The sequence below is a fragment of the Bombus impatiens genome, unplaced genomic scaffold (genome assembly GCF_000188095.3).
Source record: "Bombus impatiens unplaced genomic scaffold, BIMP_2.2 scf_0256, whole genome shotgun sequence".
In the NCBI taxonomy this organism is placed as follows: domain Eukaryota; kingdom Metazoa; phylum Arthropoda; class Insecta; order Hymenoptera; family Apidae; genus Bombus; species Bombus impatiens.
The window spans coordinates 101893-127712 of NT_176675.1; the positions used below are offsets into that span (position 1 = coordinate 101893).

Genomic DNA, 25820 nt, shown 5'->3' on the forward strand with positions numbered 1-25820 from the left:
TTTTAATTTTTTAAAAAAATTAATAATTTTTTTTTTTTTTTTTTTTTTGTTTGCAATTATTCAACAACCAGTTTTGCAGGGTGTTAGCGAGTCAAGGGTGCGATTTAAAGTTTATCGTACAGTTTGGCAAGTGTAGTAGGTTTTGTGTCGGTTCATTTTAAAATGCAAATTATTTTGTTGTCATAAGAGAGAAGGTAACTTACTCCTTGAACTATTGTACGCACGTGAGAACAAAAGTTTTTGAATAAAATGTAACATTTTTCTTCAGTCTCTATTCTTATTCTCCAACATATCTTACAAGAAACCACCACTAAATCTTTCATATTAGATTTTATTTTAAAGTTGCCAGTATTTGATGTCCATTAATCGATGTTCAACTGTATCAATTTAAATACTTAAATTGTACGCTTTGAATTCAATTAATATAATTACAATTAAAATAAATAACAATAAATACAATTTTAATTTAATTAATTTAAATAACTAAAGTATACATTTTTAATTCTATTATTAATGGACGTTTCATAATAACAATTTCAATATACTGTAAACATCGTTAATAATCGATATGCGATGGATTGACAATTACAGCATAGTTACATAACTGATATATAATATATAACGATAGAGAGAAGGTTTAATCATATCAAAGAAAACGAATTACGTTCATTTACTTTGTTATTTATATTATTTTGACATTTTCCCGGCTACTGACTGAAACCGATCATCGCAATGATTCAATGTCGAGGAATGTTTAGATTATCGACGCTCAGTTCGACGCGAACATCGAAAGTTGACACAAGTCGTCGAGAGAGGTTTGCACGTTATATCTCCTACATAACTATTACAATGAAATAATATAACAATTGGATATACAGGGTGAATTATTAGTACTCACAAGCTGATAGGTAATATGTTAATAATTTTTATTAATCGTAGTATTTAAAAACCGAATATAATAAATACAAGACGCGATAAACATAATTGCAGATATACAAAAAAATTATAGGATAAAGAGAATAATTCAAATTTTTGTGCAAGATTACACCATTGATAATGTAAACGCGTGGAGTGTATTTTACCTTTATCGTCACAAATTCTATTCGTAAGTGAAAATTCCGAGAAAATAACAAGACGAGAAAAGAATTAATTAGTCCGTAACACGTCCTTTACTTAGCTTATTTAGCTCATTATTTATTTTAATTCTACAAAGTAGAAACGATGCCAAGTATCAAACAGTTAAATAGCTCGGTGTAGCTTTCGTTGCTTTTAATTAATAAATAATAAACTTTAAAATGGTCATATTTACCGGTATGTACTGAACAAAACTACAAGTTACTTCGGACTAAATTTTATTTTACTAATGTTTATTTTCCAGCTTCATGCAAACGTATTTGTTAAAGGTGGCAAAATTAATAAACGGCTGGGTACGTTGTTTGAGAATAATTTTTTAACGGGATGTTTAATTTAAATTGTCAAAACTATCGAACATTATTCGAAACACGTTGCTTTCTTCTAAATCTAATGTGCTTTTTAAAGAGAAACAATAATATGGTTATATTTTTTGTGTTGGCTGTTTCAAGTCATGGTACGACTACAAACTGCGATGGGAGCCGAAGGAGTACGGTGGTGTTCACATGTTACACGTGCCATCCGACCACATATGGCGGCCCGACATAGTCCTCTACAACAAGTGAGTCTGTCTGCTGTTTCTTTGTTCCATATTCTAATTACATCTTCTATAGTTTCACATTACATACTCTATACATATAGTAGTGGCACAGCATGCTGCCAAGAGATTGAAATCGATTGGGTGTTCATTTCTTCGACAAATCGACGCGTCATTTGCACTTTGATCGAAATCCCGAAATTTCCTGGCAAAATGAAGCACCGAGAACAGGCAAGATCGAAAGAAGATCTTTTGTTATTGTAAAACCTCTACTATTTCCAGCGTCTTAAAGAACGAACAGCAAGAAGATGAGAGTTTCTAATTATTCGACCTGAAATCATCTTTTAATTAATATTTACCCAACATTTGATCGCGATGTAACGAGATACGAAATGAATTTAACTCGGTGGAAATTTCTCATCTCGCAAAGGACGAACATCAAACTCAAGAGATCAAAAGTTTCTGCAAAAAGATATTAACCGACTAATACAGTGTACACTGTACACGTTCGTGCACACGTCAGATTATGACAAATTAACGAAAGGAGAAATGAGCGTCCACTCGACTTAACAAGAGAGGTACCATCGTCGTGCATATTGCATTTCAAAGTAGTACAGTCTATTTGATGTCGGAGTGCAACTCATATCGCGACATTGTTCCGAAAGTTACGGAAAAATGTGAGGTATCGTCGACTCGAAGATTTTCAAATATTAACTTCGAACTTTCCAGCGTGAACGACGAATGAGATTCATCAACGATTCTCATCCCATTTCGGCGTTACTGTTACGTGTACCCTATCCGATGTTTGCCAGAGTTGCTGGTGTTCGTTTACTTAGAACCGAGAGAACGAAATGTTACGATGTGCAAACTAAAAAAATACTTTTGATCGAATCGAATCTCGTTGATATCCGTATTATTCGTGTTTGCTCGCAGTGCATCGATAACGAAATTGCGGGATTAATACGCTTGATCGAAAGCTTATTTATTTGAAATGCTGTTGCACGAAATGTCGCTGAGCATTCGTTGTTTCAGTTGTCTGAACATTTTATTAAAAAAAAAATAGGTTCTATCTTTCAAACTGTGCATAACATTTGATACTATTCTTTAAGTTATTTAATCATGATTGATTCGTAGAAACTGGAAGCAAACAAATTTAATGCCTTTTCGGTATTCTAAAGATCTTCCGAAAATGTCCGTGATTCGATTCGCCTGAAATCTTGAAAGTAGATTCTTCGTAGACAAAAAGAGGAGAAGGACTTTTAGCGATTCGAAAGTTGTCATTTTTTTTAATTTTTCTAAACATAAGCCGAGCCTCCTCTTATTTCCATTTCGTCCTTTTCTCATGTTTTGTATACCATTTTTCACACTCGATTGTTGTTTTGCGATCAGGTAATCTTTTGGCAGGAAAAAATGAATCTATTCGATTCAACATTTTCGAAATATCATGATATTGGTTCTTCGGGACAATCGCGTGGCTGTTGCATTTGCATTTTGCGCCAACGTTTCGTAGACATTGCAGTCTACTTCTTCAGCGCAGCCCTGAAACTGAAGGCTTCCCAGTGTCTTCATTTATACTGCGCGATGTTCCAGTCGGCTGATCAAACTGATGACTGAACTCGCAAGTATAATTGAAGACAACGGGGCCTGAAACTCTGAGTGTTAGGTTTGCCCTGAAAAAGTAGACTGCAATGTCTACGAAACGTTGACACGAGATGCAAGTGCAACAGCTAAACGATTGTTCCCGAAAAAACAGTATCTCGAATTTCAGAAATAGCTGCCAAACAATTTTTAGATTTGTATTTAGTGTTTGTTATGGGCCAATTAATTTTGAATTACGAAATTTAATGTAAATATCATGTATTTGTGATTTACAGTTATTCAAAAATTTGATCGCACGTACTCAGATTTTAAACGAAATTATCGTCACAGGGAACACGGTAACAAAAATATGAACACTCAAATTATCTATCGAAACACTTATCGTACCATTCGTATCCGAAAATTGAATTGAAATGAGAAATGAGAAATATCCGCCACTTTTGAACAACACTTGTTCGCTTGTATCGATAACACGTTAATAAACGAGAGGCGGTTTGGCCTACGTTCAATTTTTTGACTCAACGTATATCAGAGAGCAACGTCGCACATCGAAAAGCACAGGAAAAATGAAGAAATGTTAAGAGTGTCTGAACCTTCGAGTTGCCTAAAATCCTCTCTTTTTATCTAAAAGGAACCCATTTTCAAAGCTTCGCCTAAATCGAAACACGGACGAATTCACTTTCGAAAGAAGAAGCTGAACACCGAGGCAGCAAAAATTAATAAATACAGCAGACAAATTAGATGAAATTAATTTATTGTGACGCGACTCTCGGGACGCACGCGCTATTCGAATTAGCCGATGACAGAGCATATCTGTCAGACGCGTGAATCCATAAAGTTCTCATACATATAGCGCTGTAGGGAAGGAACTGATTATCAGTGCAATATTGAAATACCCATATATATATATATATATATAGATCATTATTTTCCCATTATCGGGACATTTATGTAGCTCGAAAACGCCGCTATTATGCAGCTATCATCGCTACCAGGCACTGACCCGATAATACGGATATCGTAGATTCGCGCAATTCGTTCACGCCACTGGCCTGAATCCGTCTACTCTGTGAACGGATGTCTCTCGGCGAACACCAAAACGATCGGTAAAGAAAGAAAAACGAGGAACGATAAGTAAATTGAAACGGAAGGTGAATTAAGCCAGCACTGGTTCAGCAGTTTCGCAGTTTTCTTGCGTCCTAGTCCAGCACATGTTTGCGTAACTTTTGCCCTGTTCGCTGATAAACGAGCCAGAGCCCAAACGAGCTTGTTTCACTCCTTTTCCCTCGGTTTTTGGCTCGTGTTCGACACTCACGGCGAGCTCTCGATGTAGTTACCGGATAGATTATTATTCATATCGCATGAAACATGGGCGCTGCGGCGAATGTTCGTGTAAATGGTTCTTGACAAACGGGCCGAGGTCACGAGAGAAACGTTTCCGCTCGTTCGACGCCGCGGTAACTTCCGACGCTGCCGCGGATCTCCTTTGATTATACGCCGCAACGTTTACGGTCTCCTCGAGATTCGAACGACTGCACATCCACGGCTAATCACTGTTTTTTTAAGCTGCGTCTGGATTCGCCGATTCTTCAGATTAACGCGATACGAGACGTTAACATTTATCGTGGATTCGAATCCCGCGCCGAATGATCGATGTCGTAAAATATATGTCGAAGAAACAATCACTTTTTGCGCGTCTATTTCTTATTCGTAGCGAGTATCGATTCGATTGAAATTACCACGATTAAACGCAACGGGCGTGTCGTAACTAATTTCAGTTTTGAATTCGATGTTGTTTTGTGTTATATTAAGTGTTGGTTTAATAAGGTGGGTATATGAAATTAAAATATCTAAGATAAGAACTGAGCAGGTGTTTGGTACTTTGGTATTTTGAACGAGGTTGGATCGTGTGGAAAATTAACGAATATGAAATGGGCCCTTATTTCGATCTATAATGAAGAAACATTTTGAGAAACAGGAGCACATTCGATATTTCTGTGTTATGTGTATTAATAAAAAGATTATATATTTATCATTAGGAATACGTGAAGCAAAAACTGTGAATATAAAGCTTGCACTTTACGACAAATTATTTTAAAGCGAAATAATGTATCGTCTAAACTGAATTCAATTTTAGACACATTTATTTATCATTCAGTATCGAACATACTTAATTTACGCACTATATGCTAAATTGCAAACGTATTTTGTACTTTTGTTACCTTTTGTTATCTAATGTTTTAATTGTAACGTATTACTGAAGCTACTGAGAAATACTGAATTTTTATAATATTTCTGTAATGAATTTTTCATGGTTTATTAGTAGAATTAATATCGCATTACATATATACCAGGCATGTTCTTGTGAAAAAATTTATATCTAAAGAAGTTTATTTTACAATAAGCATTCGTTTAAAAAAATGAAATTAACTCGTTCTTTTTACAACAGCAAAATTACGTACTTAAAAGATCACGGTTGAGAATATATAAGAGTTTCTATCAGCATTACAGTTTCATCTATTTCCAATATTATTTGCAATGTCATATGTTGTAAACATTTTCTAACTTTGGACATAATGTATTTTTGCGAATTTATTAAGCATTCAATTTATTGTAGTACATATAAAAAATAATGACTTACTATTGGACGAAATATTGATTACAATACAAATATTAATTAATGCAGTTGTACAAATACTTCTATCTGGATAATCAACTAATTTAATTAACATTTCTCTGCATACTTACATTCATTACCGTAAGTATCTGAGTATAATAAACAGACATGTATCCAGGTCAATAATATATTTATTCCTTTTGTTAAATAACTCCTAATAGATTCTTGCAATTTGTGCTACAGGATATTTAGCAAGTTGTTTCAGTTGTTGAGGATATCGCGTGGATGTCAATTCCAATTGGTTTAGCACTATTACAAGAATATATTTATATTTGATCTTGCGTCAAAAGGGTCTGAGTTGCTCCTTTTTACCGTCTTTTAACTACACTGTCAGTGTTCAGTGTGTTGGCTAGCGCTTTTGGCTTGCTTATGGCTCTTGACTTATATGTGCCGGATATTCGCTGAATTCTCTCCTTTATGGCGAAGATTTGAACATCTTGGCGTAGTTCTTTATTTCGTACGTATCAAAGTACGTCTATTGTTGTGTGAAGTACGATTGTTCGCAAGGTTTCCACTTTGTGACTTTCTGCCGATGTGTCCATAATTGTTGGACGCCATACGCCCACATTGGTTTCATTATGCCTTTACAGATTAGTAGTCTGTTTTCTATATGTTGTTTCTGAGTACTTAGTTTGGAACGGCTGTTGGTTAACCAGTACATGCCATTCCCTTTAATCCTCACTCGTTGTATTTTTTAATATATAATATTTTATGATATATAGTTTTATAATATATCTTAGTATTACGTTATATTTATTATATTAATATATTATTAATATATAGAGGATATTTTATAATATTTCATAATATATTTTTATGATATAGAAATTTTTATAGTATATTATATATTACATATAATATATAATATTTTATAATATATAGTTTTATAATATATCTTAGTATTACATTATATTTATTATATTAATATATTATTAATATATAGAAGATATTTTATAATATTTCATAACATATTTTTATAATATAGAAATATCAATTAATTGTACAGTTCAAACTGTACTATGAGTACTTTTGTCTATCACTGTATTCTGTGGCGGGCTGTACTTCCCTCCTTAAATACCTTCCTCTGGCAACAGATTCCCTTTACTAACTTGATTTCTCGCGGTTCCATTAGTCTCTCGCTTATTCCACCTTTTGCTCTGGACGATCTCCTCCTTATTTCTAACTTGCAGTTGTTTCGTCTCTGCTTCACTCACTTTTGCTCGAGTCACTCTCGTTACGTTCGTCCTTTTCTTCTCATCTCTTTTTTTTTCGCCGTGACGTTCGTCGCCTACAAAGGCAGAGATTTATTGCGTCGCTGTGAAACGAGATTCATCGATTGATACCGGGTGAAAAAATGAATGGGAAACGCGAAAAGTGAAATCGTTAACTAGAACACCTGATAAATATCTAGACTTATTGGCCTGTAGAGGGTCGACGTGGTTAAAATCAAAGCGGCTTAAAAAGACAGCTAAGCCTTTCAAAAATGTGGAAATGGCGGAATAAAAAAATATTGCAGGGGGATTGGAAATATCTCTTTTGCCTTGTGATTATATTTTTTTTAAGCCAATATATAGTATTCTAGAGTATTAGATTACTTTAGTTACGAATATATATATATAAACAGAATGTTTGGATGTTAAAATGGAATTACATATCGATTGTTTACATTTATTAAAGATATCCTATATCTCGAAAAATTATCTGAGAAAAAGACAAATTAAGAATTTGTTTCTATAATTCAATTTAATTTCTATCGAAAATATTAGCTTCAATAAAATTTGTAGGTGTAAAGCGTGTATTTCGTATGCGTAATTAATTGACATTAAACTTTTAAGGTTACTGCATAACGAAAGGCTTTTCTGTTTAAACTAACGAAGCTGCATTTTACAATAAACTTTTACGAAAAGAATACATGTTTTATATATTTATATTTAATATATTTATTTAATACATAGTTTTAATGGTAATAAGATAGCATAGTTCTTGATGACGTTCGTCTTATCGTGATCCTTTTACGTGAAAGAAGAAAATGGTAAAAATGAACTATAGTGAAAAGATGAACGGCAAAATATTACTGTGATTTATCATTTACTGTGGCTGTCATTTTGTACCATGAACGATCAAGTATAAGTATAATATTCGTCATAATATGTCATAGCCTAAAATAATATATCAGCATAATAATGCAGCTATTAAAATGATTAAGTAGCTGCTTAATTAACCAATTTTTAGATCTTAATGTTTTAAATAAGATGCAAAATCAGATATAAAGAAACCGTTATAAATATTCATCTCTTATCTTCATTGGTGAAATACTGCAAAAACTACAAAATTTTACTGTATTTTTCAAGAAATTAAATATCACGCGAAAAATATTTTTAATTGTGTGTCGTTGGGTTACTATGTTAAAGTAATCGTATCATGTACGTGAAAGATAAATTAAACAAACTAACACGCCTCGTGAACTGTGTCAATTAAAAAATCCCATTGTCAATAGAGGAACATTACTTTTTTAATCATTAATGGAAATTGATCATCAACCAATGTACGGATTAATATTTGAAACTCAAAATGTTTTGAAATAACAGACGTTGTGATTGCATCACAGGAAAAAATAATCGGATTTTCCGGAAAAAAATTACACTATTGGGAACGAAACGAAAATGTATATTGTACATTGCAAAACGTTTATTTACAAGTTACCCATCGTGTAAAAATAATGTACTTATCAGTATATCTGACCTACAAGGGAATATCACCAAGCACAGATCGTCGATTTTAGCGAAACTTACGTACGACATAGTTCTGGAAAAAATATCTGCAAAATAGCTCCAAAGTTAGGGGTTGGAAACATACTTCACAGAATATGTCGGAAATTATGAGGTTGAGAAAAATAGTTGGTGCAAAAATGCTGTTTCTTAAACGAGGAATTTAGCTACGTAGATGACATTCAAAGAGGATCATCTATTTAAAAAATATAATAAAAATTAGCGTATTTTTATCGATCTCTGTTTTAAAGTGTTGAGATCCATTTTCGTGAAAATGTACATCTACAATATAAATTTCAAACAATCCTAAAAAATATGGATAAATTACAATCTCTATTTTCAGTATTATAACAAAAATTACTCTTCTTGTTATTTTCATTCGTTCTATATAGACGAAGTCGTATGAATGAAATAAATAAAAACTGTAAAATGTCTAACAATTTGTCATCTTCTACATGATTGTGACACACCATGTTGCATCAGTTGTTCCGTCATCAGATCTTAAGATCGCCAGAAAGAAGAACACAATTTCAGCGATTCGCTTAGCGAGCGAGCAACATCCGTTTCTTGATACAATAAAATAAGTCAAGCAGCAGCGTAATTGCTGTTATATGGAAAACGCAAGTTCTCATTTCCGAAAATCACGGAGCTGCGAAGTTCAAAGGCGCGACTCCGCTTTAATTAAAGCGTAAAGACAGTGGGCAATTGCATTTGTTCACGATGGATGCGCAACTATGTAAAACACATTCTGCACGAAACCTGTAGCACTTACCTGTACGAACGGTGGCATAAACGACTCGACCAATCTGTCCTAACAGGTCGCCTCCTCGAAATCGATGTTCCGTTAAATGGAATAGCAGCTCGAGAAGCATTCGCAAAGGTTGCTCGTATATGCATGGCTGATACGGTGAACCGTATCAGAAAACATTGCTGCCTATCAGTGCTATACCAAACGCGTGGCAAGTTAAACCGCCGTGTGTTAACGTAATTTAATTCGCTGGCGTAACGCGAGTTATGCACATCACCGCGTACATATTGATACCGTTCGTATATTGTATATTTTTGAATATATTTTAATTTCCATAATGTATAAATTCATGTATAAAGGTAACAAATTATAATTTGTATAATCCAGAATCGATCGTTGTCCATTGAGATTGTAAATTTGAAATTCACCGAGCGAATACACGCGCATGCAGTAAGAGAGAAAAATATTCATAAAGTTGGTTTATTGTGGAAATAAAGAAAAAGATATATCAGGTAGTGTAATATGTTACATTAGATATGTTCAAATATAATGTATCACTGTACGTATACACTGGCTCACAAAAGTATTTGGACACTTATCATGGAAAACTTTATGTTCATATTGTATTTGGCATATAAAACATTTTGAAAATTGCTTAGCATTGTAATGGGACACGACCACCGTGGCTATATTGGTTAAATTCGAAGTAACAAATCTGGAAGTATATACAGAAATTACAGGATATTCACTGTAAATGATGAGATACTACAAATTTGCAACAAATCTGCCAGTTTATATTATAAAAATTACAAGATACTGCAAACATATATGTAAAGATGGTCCCACTGGATATGTATCGAGGCTTGTTAAATTAAATGTTGTTGCATAAAATACACAAAATACTTGCACTAAACGTCTTGTTGCTTCTATGTTCATTATCATATTTGTTCCAAACTTTACCAATATAATGGCCATAGTCAAGCCTCGTAACAACGCTAATGAAATTCCAAAATGTTTCATATAACATAATATATTCGTAAAAGGTGTTAACTGCAAACATAATTCACGTGAATTGGTATTATCGTGTAATATTAAATTGCCTTTGAACACATTGTCTTCGTCGAGTCACATTCTACCACACTAACAGGTATTATAGTTGCCATTCAATAAAGCCAAACTGTAGTCTCGTAACAAAGTCTGGTGTTTGAAACTTGACTTTAGTTTCAATTTCGCTACCTGACAATGAGAATTATGAGATGTCAGTTACGTATAATATTTCAATTATATCATCCGACACAATGTTACAACGGTGAATAACTCTTCCTCACGTTGATACGAAGAAACTACAATAGTCAGGTAAGACATTATCATTAACTGCGTTTCATAGTCTTTAGTTTATTCGATATATCAAAAATATAAAGATTGCTGTTGTAAAAATATTTTGTAAGAATTAGTAATTAATGAAATGATACGTCAGAGATATCTTTCGCCAGCACGACGCGTCGACCGCGTGAAAAATATTTTCTCAACACTGTGCTTCTTTTATTTCTGTTTCCATTGTTTGTTTCGTTCCAATAAATCGAAGTTTTGAAAAGCGCAATATTTCTCAGACGATAGAAGAATATTATAAAAGCAATAAATTCTAACTGGTTTCTATCAAAATTCCACGCTTGTCTGACACATATTTCCTACTTTTTTTATATCAATTTCGTCCAAGCTTTTGTCAGGAATCATTTCGCTCCATCTTCTTCTTTTTTACTTGTTTGGGGTTTTTATTTTGTTACACTTGCTTTATTTTCATTTAAATATTATATTGACTAATTGTTTAAGGCAGATAGATTTTGTTTTGTTTACTGAATTAAATTTGCCAACAAATAATAATAACAGTATAATAGTAATATATTGTATAGAGAGGAACTATATTACAATGGAAGATAATTTGACATTTGCAGTTTCATTGCGACAGTTGTGATTATAGATATAGTTGATATTCATAAACAGTATCGATATACTAAATTTAATTATCAGTATCCATAATGTATTTATTGTTATATACATATAATGTAATTCTATGGCGACAAATAGCGAGAATTTCATGAATTTAATATATGATTATAACTGTCTAATAGAGAGAGAGAGAGAGATATGCCAATGGAAATGTCCTATTAAAACAATATGATAAGCATCAGTAGTAGAGATAGATATATGAGCACTCGACAAGTAGAATACTGATTGTTAGACCAGACGTGTGACAGAGAGCAAGAAGCAATTACGATATGTCAGTTTCGAAAACGTAGAGCTCGCTCTCTGCAGTTATATTAAGCGTAAAAGGATATCGTACAACTTCATGTTCTTTATAAATAAACACATGTAGATGTTATCGTAAATATAACGTTAAACATAATTTATAAGATCGTATAAATTTCAAAAACGTAATAGGTAAGTTGCTTCTAATATCGTATTTAAAAAATCAGTTAAACAGTTAAAAAAATAGAAGATTGTTAAGGACAAGTATTGAAAATCTAAGCTTTGTCATAGGATATTTAATAATAAACTTACTAGCTGGTATTATAGTAAGAAAAAATTAAATCAAAATGTTGGATATGATATTTAGTATTGTTTACTGTGAATCCAACTTTTGTAAATTATGCAAATTCGTTCCCAATATTGGAGGAATGAAATTAATTCGTGTGTAATATTGAATAGGATTGCAGAATTAAATATGTAATATTATTACTGGCATTCAAACAATGGATTCACATTCAGTTCCATAATTACTAACCTCTGCCTCAAATATTTAGCTACAGTTGATATAAAATATCATTTATTTATAATTAAATTATTAATAATTATTTATAATTAAAGTTGTAAATAGAAAAAACTAAAAAGAAACCTGAACGAATAAAACACGAACTTTTCACTTACCACGGATAAACTCGAAAAATACAATCCTCCGTACTTGAAAGACGGAAATTTTTATTTTTTATTTTCATTTGGCTCGGTAATTTCGTTGCTTGGATAAGTAATTACGAAATGAATCTCATCCAGACTATTCATCCTGTTGCTTGATAGTCATCGTTGTCTCGTGACTTCATACAAGAAGGATTATTATTAAACTGCAGATTTTTATGCAAATTCGTATTTCCGTAAACTCAGTTAGAAGGATAAAAACAAGATAGAAATTTGTTTTATCTATTAGGTATTATAAAAGGTATTGTATTTTGATTATTGTATATATTTGTACATATATGTATTATATATGTTTGCATATTATTATAATCTATGCATTTCTGTATCTCGTAATTGCATAAATATAAAATTAATATAAATATAAAGTAAAATAAAATAATAGATATAAAATAAATATAAAATGTATATTAAATATATATAATTATTATTGTATGTTTATTATAATTATAAAATAATTATGCATGTATATATTTATATAATAACGATCGATTTCTTTCTTGTATAAAGTCACAAGACAACAACGATTATCAAGCAACAGGATGAATAGCCTGGAGGAGATTCATCTGGTAATTACTTACCCAATATATATATATCAACAGGAAGTAAAACAAAAGTTATCCTATCCTGCCAAATCTAAGTTGGAACATTTCAGAAATCTACAATGGATATTATGAAGATTTAATGTCATATTTTCATGAATCACTTACGAAGTAATCAGAGTTATTATTTTCATTTACAAAAATTTAATTTAAATCTATTCCAAATAATACTCGATAGCTCAAAATAAATTTAAAATGTCATTCAACATTTCTGAATGGTATCAGGACAGGTGCCGTAAATTTGTTTATTTTTCTAGGCCCATAAAGTAACACAAACTTTCTTAATCATCATTACGTTAAATATATTAAACTTACTATAAAATCTATTATATAAATATATTAAATATATTAAACCTATTAAATTATTATGTTAAATATGTTAAATATATTATGCATGTATTAAGGATCGTCAAGATGTAAAATTCAACTCGCAAGAGAGTAAGTTCGAAACACAATCACGGCCATGGACAGTAATTAACGTGCTTAAAACAAAATGATAGACGTTGTGTTTGATGAAGCGCCGTATAGGTAACCAGTTGGAAGATAGAGATGTAGTAGGATAGCATTATTACGTGGAGAGATCAACGAGGATGGAAGAGCACTCTGCCTCGCGACTAACCCGAGAATCCCTTGCCTCGGATTGACGGTACGTGCCGGTGCCAGGCGCACGTACGAAATGCGAGATAACACGCCCACGCATCGCCGACTGCATACGGAAATGCACACAGGTTCACTTGACCGCTCAAAGGTCATTCTGGAACGCTTATATATCGATTAAGGGCCAACTGACCTGAATATTCGACTGCATGGTCGCGTACCACTGAATCGCGTTCCAACGAATAATGTGCCACATTGATCATCGACGTCTTTGAATTCGTTGATTTACCACTCGACTCTGTTTCCGTTGATCCTATTTCTCCCCCGTAAGAAACGAACAACTAGCAAATTAGAGAGGAAAATTGTTCTCTCACGGAATCAACGTTTCGTATGACGGTGTTTGTTCGCGGTCGAAACAGTCGTTTTTATTTTAGTGTTTGTCGAGAAAATATGATGTTTAACACGTTCACGCCGGCGCAGCTATCTGTGTCTCTCGCCATGTGTTTCTCGTTTATAGTAAGTTTATAATATTGAATTATTATATTTTTAAATAAATCCTAATTTTTTTCAATTAATATACTTTAAATTTTCATTATTTGAATTTCAAACTATATGGCAATTTCTTCTAGTTACTGAACGAACTACATTCTCGGCGGTACGCACCGTCTGATGGAAGATTCGAGCGTGAGCCACCGGTGGTACACGCCGGCATGAACGTGTTAAGAAGCAGAGATTCGCTAGTTTCATAATCCCAACACGTTGCTTTTTAGTTTTATTTTAGAGGTAATTTACAGTTTGTTCGCGAGAACTCTCGGTAAATTGTTGTAGCGAGTTGGAATAATAGTTTGTGGGCTTATTGCCAGTAGTTTATACCTCGGAGTTAAATGCGTTTGTTTTTAGATTATCGAGTGTCTTACAATCAGTTAATCATAGGGATGTTTCTTGCTCTACCTTCTCGGGATAAATGCGAAATGTAAGTTGTTTTTGTTCGTAGATTTCAGTGTTTTCCTAACCTCTTTTTCTGTCTCGCAGCAAAACGTGTTATTATATTTTCTTCTATTTCTACCCCAAAGCGCCATACATCATTAACCGAGCATTAACTGATTGTAGAGTTTCTACTTTTCTAATGTTGCTCGTGGGATTAGTATTGTTGATGGGAGACGTTTGAGTAGGTGTTTTCCATTTTTCAAGCGCCGAAGCTACGCGAGAATTGTTATTTGTCTGCACTGTCGTCGTGTTCGTTGTTCATTTAAAAAATTTCTGGCGAAATATTTACAATTTGTACCTCGTTAAAGGAATTTGCGTCGCTTTTAATAAACGCATGCATATTTCACGGATTTCCTAAATAAATGCGCGGCTACCTAAGCTCGATCCATTTCACAGTATATCGTAAAGTTAAGCGAAGGTTGTGAAAGAGAAGATGTGAATCGATAAGAAACTGATCAGAAACTGAGTCCATCGGGAAATCCAGCGGTTGTCCGCGATCGGGCCTGGGCGGTAGATGTAATTTTGGAACATAGCATCGTGGAAGTAAACAAAATATAGAAGTGTCCTCCCATGTATAAAATACTTTTACACGTACCAAATGATGCATTGAGAATCGTTTGTGGATGAATGGGAGTGAATTGCCTATTATTTTGTCGTAATAAAAATTTATCTTCGCTTGCCACTAACAGTTGTAACAAATTATTATTATGGCCAAAATACTCTATTTTACGAGGTATCTTATTAAGATATTTCCTTTGCCATGAATTGACCAAAAAAGATATGCAAGAGAAAATTAACCTTCTTATTGGAGTGACGGAAAACATATTTTATTTCTCCTTTTCTCTTTCATATTACTAGTCAATGAGTACAATATTTAATCGGAAATATATAAAACATGTTTTTAATTTACATACTAACGTATAGCTAATATATGTAAACATATTGTATAACAATAAAATATAAAGAAGTACAGTATCATATCGATAAGTTTATAGGTGGCTTATGTCATAATATAATCGTGAAAACGTACACAAGATAGGATTATTTATTTTTCTTTATTTTGATAGTGAATTTTCTTATTAAAATAACATTTAATAATATTTTCTATTTATTTTACGACTGTGAACTTGATTCTAATAATTAAACAAATTATTGTATAAATAAATTACAGTAGGTTCATACCTACCGTAGGTTTTTTTAGAAAATCAAAACGAAAATGTATTCTCATGTTTCTTATATTTATATATATTAAATGTATAAATGTAAACAGAATAAAATTTGCAATTTTGCAAAACATACGCGTATTAAAGAACGAGAGAAACAGAATATATCGTGCTACATTGCCTTGAATATTTTATTTATGCATTTACGAGAAGAAAAAATAATCCATTATTCTACTTCCCTATTTTGGATTAAATATGAAATGACAAGATAAAATGAGATAGAAAATAAAAGAATAGAAAATGAAAATAAAAATAGAATTTCTTCGTCATTAAAATCCAAATAGTCTGTTAATTCGCTACATGTTTAATGTGTCGCTATTCATTACTTATAAATCGCAGGAAATATTCGTAATCTGAAAGTGCAGTGCAATTTTTCCGATTGCTTCTACGTTTCTAGCGTATTATTCGCGTAGCAATGTCCGTAACACTTTTTTCATTTCAACGATACGAACGCGCCTTCTGCAGATATTTAATATTTGTTTCCGTGATAACCGACCTACTTTTTCCCATAGACGCAGCAGCTTTCTTTAAGATTGCTATCTCGTATCCGGACTTTTTACTTTTGTTATGAATATGGGATTTTCGCGAATTTACCAGTTCACGGAGACAGGCTTCGGCTTGAAACGCGGACACGCTTTATCCCGTTTATTAATTTTTTATGCGTCGCTGGTAGTAACATCGATTGTTCGACAAAAGTAGGAGCAAACAAACTCGCTAGACCGATATACCTTTTAATTAAGATTTTCCTCTCCCACTTTTCCTTTTCCCTTTCGCTTCACGGCGACTGTTGGCCGACTCGGAAATGGAAGGCGCTCACACCGAAACCAACACCGAGATCGCTATAAGGATTTGCTTTTTTCCCCCCAAGTGCTTCCTGAATTCTGAAGAAGGCAATCGAGTTTCCCCGAGAACCTTCTTAGGCGCTTAACTTTAACTTAATCTTCTGCAGTTAATTCAAATCCTACGGGGATCCTCTTACTTCGGATAATCTGATCCAGGACTAATAATAAGACCTTCGATCTATATAAATAATTGACTGGAAACATCATTCTTACGCAATTCTTGTAATTGCTGTTGTAGGTAGATACGTGATTCGTATTTTTCTATTAACATGATATATCGGAATGGAAATTGTTTTATTATATGAAACGCATTTAACAAGCCACAAAGTATTTACTAATAATTCGTTCACGATACTTCTACAAAATTTGGATGAATTAACATTGTCAAGGAACTGGAACTTTAACAAAATTCTTGTTTGTAAAATCTCTGTTACCTTCGAAGGTAGTTTTTGAAAAATTACGATAGGTACTGTGTGTTTACTGTAATTTATTTATACAATAATGTGATTGATTGTTAGAATCAAGTTCACAGTCGTAAAATAAACAGAAAATATTATTAAATATTAATAGACACATTAAATCTATGCACATATATCTATCTAAATTTTGATGTATATCGTAAATGATATGGATGTGATCAAGTAAACAAAGTTATATCGATAGAGGATGTTTAAAGCTGACTATAATAAAATTTGATATATGAAGGGAACGATAATAGACTTATGGTTACTATGTAATAAGTATAGATGTACGATCAATGTAATTAGCTTGTCCGAAAAGTGTCTTTCTTTCGCAAACGTGTTTTTTACAACAGTGCACCTTCATACAAAGGTGAAACCAAGTCTGTGAAATGTTGCGGTGTTTATCTGAACAGAACAAAATGGATCATATGTAATTCGACAAAATAATATAAAACAAAAAACGTTCGTCTATTATTTCCTCATAAAATGAAAGAAATTTTTTGGACAACCTAATATTAGCTGTTATGGCCTCAAAATCCTGCGAAAACAACTTCGCAGTTGTTATGGAAAATCTAAAGGAGAGACTCTCGTGTAATAACAATGGAAGCAAATGATTTTTACGAATTTTTTTTACGAGACTAACTACCGGGTAGATGAGACTGGACCTTTGTGGAATGTTTATAGATAATCTGGAAATACGAACACAATTTTTTTATTTCATTTTTTATTGTTCATTGCATATTATGCAAGATCATCTTTGACAATGTAACTATTGTTGGCGTACAGTATAGTATCTGTCACAATGATCGAATGAAAATTAAGAAATTTTTTTAAGATTAGATAATTTACACTGAAATTGTTTAAAAAATCAATAAACAGCAAGAAGAATTGAAATAAAAGAAATTACATTTATACTTGAAGGTTATATTTACATTCCAAAAGGCTTCAGTCCCACGTAACTAGTAGTTAATGTAAAAAAAAAATTTCCAGATCATTTGCTTTTATATTACACGAGAATTCCCCCTTAATGAGAATGTCCTCCTTGATCGCGTCTAATGCTCATGAAATACGAGCGTTTGATTATGCAAATCAAGACGTAGGAACCAGAGCTTAGAAATTACGTAATAAACGTAGAAAGTCGAAATTTCTGTGTGTTATATGAACCGGTGTCATTTAGCGTAACGATAGATGTGCCGTGAACTCATGGCACGACACACGAGCAAATCATGATGCTTTGAATCTAATCTCTGCGTTGATCTGCACCACCACCTTGCCAATCACTCAGTTATCAAGGTGGGTGGAATACTCGAGACACAAGATCATAGGAGTATTGTCCAAGTTGAAATTATCCACCGATTCAGTCGCATCGGGCGAACCAATTGCTTCTCACAATTTACCACAGAGCGATACAGTACATGGCAAGCAGACCAATTTGTATTAAATTAACACGTCGATTGCCACGGGGATCGTCTGAAGGATGACACGTTATTCAGTTTTTTGGAATGATTAAAGTAATATAAATTATATGGACAAATAAATTTTTGATAACGTCAGTTAGATAGCGTTGTTAGAAAAAAGTGTAGAAATACAGTATAATGTTACGGTGTAGTATATTTCAATCTATTTCAATTCAATTCAAATTTACAAGTAAATCAGTCGTTGATTTTCATATACCAGAGGAAAATAAAAATTACCTGCTGATAATCAATCAGTGATGAATTTTCCCATACTTTTTATAATTGATTACCTTCTCCTGTTAAGTTTTTGGTCCCAATCTTTTGGAACTCCGATAGTAACAACTCGTGTTGTTTTAATATAACCCCATCGTGTCAACGTGTTAAACAAGCTTATCCGACGTATTTCAACGAAATGCGAACAATGTGGTAAAAATAAATTTTTAGAAAATATTCATCATCCATACTTGTTATTTTAAGGATAAATAACCCACTTTTACTCTTATATTTACCATATTTTACTATTTGTTGCACTCGTATTTAATTATTTTCAGCCATTTTAAATCATTTTCACTGTTTAAATTGGATATCAAAATATTAAGCGTAGTTTAATACGAATGAAACAGAAAAGTAATCATCTGTTGATACCTGTGTTTCCATAGAAATTCTCATGAAAATCAATATTTTATATGCATTTAAACCTATAGTTTAATAATTTATAATAACAAGTAGGAAAATGTTTGTAAATTCAATTAATCGTATTGCGTAGAATTTGATATTTTTTCTTTCCTATAATATACAACCTAAAAATAATCGAATCTGCTTTGCAGCATCATAAATGTTAAAGTAATTCAAGAAAAGCTCTACATCTTTTCTCTTGTATACCCGTGATCCGGACACCGCTGTTACGTAGAAAATAGAATTTAGTGAAGCAAAAAAATTAAAAACAAGGAGTCCATATCATTGTGCCTTTCAATATGAATGTTGTTTTGGGTTACAAAGTCTACAAAAAAAAGCTATAAGTAGATTTCTGTTGCTGTTTCTTGTAACCTTCAGCTAGAGTCCTTTGCTTTAAATGTATGAACGTGCTCCCTATCATATTCTATTGTAGTGTAACACTGAGAGAGTGAGGATCTGGATCCGCATACACTATACCTGTACATATACCCATACTTACTTCAATATATATTTTTCTATTACAAATTCATCCACTCGTTCCTCTATCAGTGAACCTCAACAATAAACGTAGAACAATTTCCACATTTCTATTTAACTAATAATTATAATCTAAATGCAGTTGAATTTGATGCAAGATATTTCCTTATTGATATGCTCCCACTGCATATCCTCATTGATGATTCTGTTTGGTCTATTGCACGTCTATCTACTATTCGTCTATATACTAGAATTAGTTGTGGCACGTTATTCGAGCATTAAAGGGAGACGAAAATTGTATTCCAATAGCTAAGTCGTGTTTCAATCCTGCTATGATGATCATGATCCTGGTCATCGTTTCATATTTGAATCATAGTCTGATCTTGTCAATCGAGAAGAATTTCTAATGTTTTAAGAAAATTGTTCGGGGATTATCCGCTGTATTGAACACAAGTCACCCGTGTACCTGCTGACTGCGAGTCAGCTACTAATCGGGTCCTCCGTGCAGCTTTAATCAGCACGATTCTCATGTGCGCGATTGTACCGACTTTCATGACCGCGCACATCTTCAAAAAAGCTAACTAACCGACTGATAACAGTAATATCAATTAGATCAAACAAACGCATTGTATCGAGCGGTACCGAGTGATTGTATCAGGTTGTAACAGACGTAGATTCGGTTAAATTTCTCAATATTTTTCTTTATTTGACCAAATTTTTCTACGTTACAATCCAATGTACAAACTATCTAATCGAACCTCTGCAATCAATTTTATTGTTCTTCTTCGTCGACCGCTGCCTCCAAGTTTCTCCAACTTCTGTCAAGCTGCATCAACCAAAGATGTTTAATGGGCGAGGTCCTAAGCAGTTGAATTATATTTTAATAAATAATTAATTTACTGCTAAGCAACGAACTTTCGCCTGTATCTTGAGAACCAAAACAATCATCGAAACGGGACGAAAGGAAAATGATAGTCAGATTCGCTAGCTACGAAAACCGTATTCATCTCTCAACATAATCGCCGTTGACTTCGATGCACCTTTGCCAAAGCGTGGCAAGTTTTCTTGTTGAAGTAACTGTTTCAAGAAAAATTCTACATCTTTATTTATGTGTAAAAAAATATTCTAAACAAGGAGAGGTGCATATTATTGTACCCTTGAATATACATTATGTTTTGGGTTGCAAGGTCTAGGAACAAAGGAACTAATCAACAGATTTCTATTTATGTTCCTTGTAGCCCTTAGCTAAAGCTATAAGGTTAACTTTTTTTGATAATGTCCTTTTGCTATAAATATATGAACGTGCTCCCTACCGATTCCATTGTCTTATAACATTAAGAGAGTAAGGATCTGGATCAACATAAACTTATACCTTTATTTATTTCAATATATTTTTCTATTACAAATTCATTGACTCGTTCTTCTATCAGTCGACCCTAACATTTCTCATTCCGTCAATGCAGGATCCCGTCAACCTACTCTCGACAAAGCAAGTCACTGCTATCTTGACTCGTCGTCCAACTGGAAACGAATATCCTCGAGTGTCCTTTTCAATTCTGCGAAGAAATGGAAATCATTGAATCTGGGAATTTCAGTCTCGCAAAGGACATCGAGCGCCATGCGTGCGATCGAGCGTTGCGCTGCGACAGTGTCGTCTCGGTTGAGTTGCGAACCTGATGTACGCGTCTTCGCAAATGCTTCGTGGTTTTCACATCACGACATACGTTGCTAGTAAAATGACGATGAATTTCCGTAAATGTGTAAGATTTCCTCCTGTTAAAAACTTCCTCTCATTGTACGTTGCCTGAATCTCGTTCACATCTCACCCATACTCAACCTCGCTCTAAACGATACTGTTCGTCATTGCGTTAAATAAACTTATTGATAAACTAAAAATGAACTTATTTATAAAGGACGAATGTAACTGTAAAACGAGTGTTCACGCAGAGGTGTAGCTCGTTTCGTTTTGGGGACAGACGAAGCACGTTCATTACCGACACTCGTATAATTGCGATCGTGAATTCCAATAAGAATCTTTTCATATTTCGCTCAAAGAATTGGAAAGACGAAATTGGGTCGAAAATGACCGAAAGATCATAGCATACGTCGAAGCTCTACTTGAGTATTTAGTGGAAAACATTTGAAACAGCGCGTCTTTACAGATGTAGATAACAATGATTCGCTAATGATTCAGGTGGAGATTAGAGGTATCACTTAACGACGTAGCAATTTGTCGCGAGAATAATGATACGTTGCCGATACAAGGCGACACTGGCCAGCTGAAATGGCTTACGTAGGCCACCCTAAATAACCAAACGTAATTACAGTTTCCGAATTAATAGATAGTAGCAACACGGGGCGAGTCAAACATCGTGCTTTGACTAGCTGCAAACATCTCAACGAGAACAATTTGCATTATCTACATCGCGCTGTCAATTGGATTTTGAATATCGGAACGAACGCTTCTCCACGCACGTTTCCCTATTCTGATTCCATTAATATTTCCTGTGAATTATCAGCTTGATGTTTCCCATTGATAGCGCTTGTTATATTTGTACAAAGATTAATCAGGTAATCCTCAGACATTTTGAAATTAGCAAGAAACGATAGAGTGCTAATATTTCACTTCAGGGCCTTCTTACAGGATTAATTTATTGCAATTATTGTTAGTGCGACTTTACAAAGTATAAGCTGTGCGTGATAGTAACAAGTTGGCTAATGAAACGAGTGGAATCTTGCAAATGAATTTAAAAAATTACAAGTTATTCGACCAGATTTCTTTTAGTAATATTGTAAAATTATGAGAGGGAAAAGTATACAGCTTGTAACTCGTTAATTCACTGATATTACTAGTTGGAAAATGATGGTGTAAAAAGGTTCAGCAGTAAACTGTTTTTCTAAATAATAAACCACATGATAAAAAGATAGATTATAGGATTTGTAGGGAAAATAATCTTCTTCTCAATTAACGTCATATTCGTACAAGGATAAAATAATTTTATCAGCAGCTGAAGAAAAAATTTTGTATATAAAACGATCAATATATATCACTTTAAATACATAACCGTGTGGTGAACGTTACCTCCGATATAAACAAGACAATGAAAGAAATTGGAACAAAAAAAAAAAAAAAAAAAAAATACAAATTGAAGCATTTCAAGTTGTTTTTGTGCATAAATTACCAAGAATGAAACATACCTTTAATTTCGAAAGATAAAGCATGTGAGTGTACCGCGACATTTACATACGTACATAGCTAAAAAAAAAAAATTAAAATTATGTTTGTATAAAAGTCGGTCTGAATTCGACATAGAAAGCAGAGAACATTTCAGCATGTAAATGCTCGATTCTCATGAAAGGAGTCATGTTTTAATCTCTTAAATTCCACCTGGCTACGAACGAAACTTAAACCAGTAATTTTGCTGCCCTAATCTAAACTTAAAATCTGTTTAATTATAAATATTCATACGTATATAATTCGCACGCGAGCTGTGAATTCAGCTTTATTCAGAATTAAGAGCTCTCGCAATCGGTGTTTACATATCAAAGTCGCAGAAAAGGAGCACGTTATTGATCAATCCTTTTATTTCCTTTTATCACTTCAAGATTGAAACAGAGTGTCTTGATACAGAGCTACTAAGCGTGAAAAAAAGATGTATAGTCGTAGGTTTATTGCAATTCGAAGGTATAGTCGTAGAAGACTTTTGTAAATGGAATAAAATGGTACGGAGAGTAGAAAGCTTAAGATCAAAATTAAATAAAAAGACAATTTCGGTAACACGAAATTAATTGACGACATATCATACTTTAACATTGGTCACCTGCAAACCATGAAGAATGTGATTTGCCGTGATCTTCTCTGTAGTCTTCAACAGCGTAGGTAGTGGTATAGTATAGCAGTTTAAGTCAAGATTCCAAGAATTTGGATTCAGTGAGGTATTCTTCTATCTTTGCAAGATACCCACAGTTAAAGAAGAAATATCCAAATTCAGTAACAGATATACTATAAGAGTTAACAACCACCAAAACCCATTAGTTATCCAATTACTTGACACGACTTGACACGACTTGACACGACACAACTAGAATCAAACATACTATAAACACTCATAATCCAAGTTACAGTACCACGCCAAAATAATTTACTTATCATTCTCAATGAGAATTGATTGTAAAAATTCTACCAAATAAAAAAGAAAATAAAAAACTTTATTCTCTGCCTCAATACGATTCCTCGTTTTGAAAAATTAATGAACCTTTTGTACCAATAAACGCGCACCACTCTCTTATGGGAAATAGCAGTGAATCGACTTAAACCGCTATGGTTTCCAGCCTTCCCCATGCCGAAGGAACAGGGAAAGGACAAAAACGAAGTAAAAAGGAAAGACGAGAATGAAAGAACGAAAGGAAACGTCCTGAACATGGAAACGGATCGTTTTAACGAAGGGACGTGCCAATATAATCGCAAGTTCCGCTGCCATCGTCGACATCGTCATCGTCATCGTCGTCGTTGTTTCCTAGCGGAAGGCGAGATCCACTTCGCGTAATAGCGTTCATTACACTTCTGCAAGTTCTTGCATGCATTAGCGAGATGAAAATCACTCGCGAGCCTCCGCTTTACGCTCCACTTTCGCCGTTGTCCTTTTCATTTCTCCGTGGGCCGTTCGAGGGCTCCTCCCGCTCGATTAAACGCCTTCCGCTGCCAAGAGAAACCGGTTCGTTAATACGGTGGCGACGATTTCGACGCAGTCGAACAACCCGGCCCATTAACTTCACAGCGCGACCGATACTACGCGTCAATTTTTTCCTTCGATCGTATAATTAAACAGGTTACGCGCAAGATTTCAACGATGCATCATCATCTCGTTTACACTGTCTTTGAATCGGTCGAGACGAATTTGCTTGGATCGAAAGTGGTTTATTGAAAATTGTTCCGGAGTTACAGTGTTTGAAAGGTTGTTTTAAAGTGTAGGCGTTACACACGATTTTGCGCACAGCCAAAAAGGAACAGTTACTGTTTCCTGATTCCTTTTTGTATATTTTTTGTGGCAGATAGTATCGACTGACTGAGTGAATCGTGCTTGTCAGACTCGGCAAACTTATCGATCTTGCTTGTCGTTTAAATCTATCTGTAACGAAGCAAAAATGTTTAGTCATACGTAGAGGTAGGAAAAACTTGGAAAAAGTTGCTGACGTAGGAACTGGAGCGTATGTCGGTGTTGAAATGCTCGCAGCATCGCTGGAATTGTGGCAAACGTTGGGAAATGAAACAAAAACTACAAAATGAAATAAACAATTCTATTAGAAGGACAGATAGTAAAGTAGAATTGTAAGAGAAGATAAATAATAAAAGGAGAGGACCACGACTAGAACCAACGGAAAAAGTCGCTGGGTTTTGGAACAAGACTTTTTGGTCTCACGAAAGCACCGTTTTATGCGATGGTTCTGGCAAAGTGGGAGTCGGAATACGTTTGAAAAGGGGGGACTTCTGAGAATAAGTCAGGAGAGGAGAACAAGCCCTTAAATATCGGGAAAACAGGAAGATCGAATTATCTAGACACTGTCGGATTGATACTGAGGAATTTGTCTAGCAAAAAGGGGTCCGATGAGAATCGATCAGAAATGCGATCAGAAAAAAGGAAAAATAACAAAATTGCATTAATCGGATGCCGTACGAGGAACTTGGCTGGGAGAAACGGTTTCGGTGAAGTTCGAACTAGAATGTGGTTGGGAAAAAGGGCCAGACGCATAAATATTGACAAAAATGAGAAGATTGCATTAATCAGATTCCGTATAAAACTGTTTCGGCGAAGTTCGTTCAGGAATGTGGTCGAGAAAAAGGGTCAGACAGATAAATATCGGAAAAATAAGAAAATTGTATTAGCGAGACGCTGTGCGAGAAATTTGATTAGAACAGAAAGGTTCAGCAAGTTCGATCCAGGAATGTGATCAGGAAAAAGGGCCAGCTACATAAATCTGTCAATTGCTTTATTTTCAGCGAAATGTACTAACTATAGTAATATAACCATGCAAAATATTTCAGACAAAATGTAGTTAATTTGTTACGAACA

The 25820-nt window shown here is 33.8% G+C and overlaps 1 protein-coding gene across 1 annotated transcript in view; it reads left to right on the forward strand.

The window, feature by feature from the left end:
- The window catches only part of LOC105680606 (acetylcholine receptor subunit alpha-like), a 51646-nt gene extending 26164 nt beyond the window's left edge, over nucleotides 1-25482 (forward strand). The window contains exons 2-3 of the mRNA XM_033320175.1: nucleotides 1584-1693; nucleotides 24082-25482. Coding sequence (XP_033176066.1) covers nucleotides 1584-1693; nucleotides 24082-24145 — 174 coding nt within the window. The 3' untranslated portion in view covers nucleotides 24146-25482. The remainder of the gene's footprint in view (nucleotides 1-1583; nucleotides 1694-24081) is intronic.
- The last annotated feature ends 338 nt before the right edge of the window (nucleotides 25483-25820 follow it).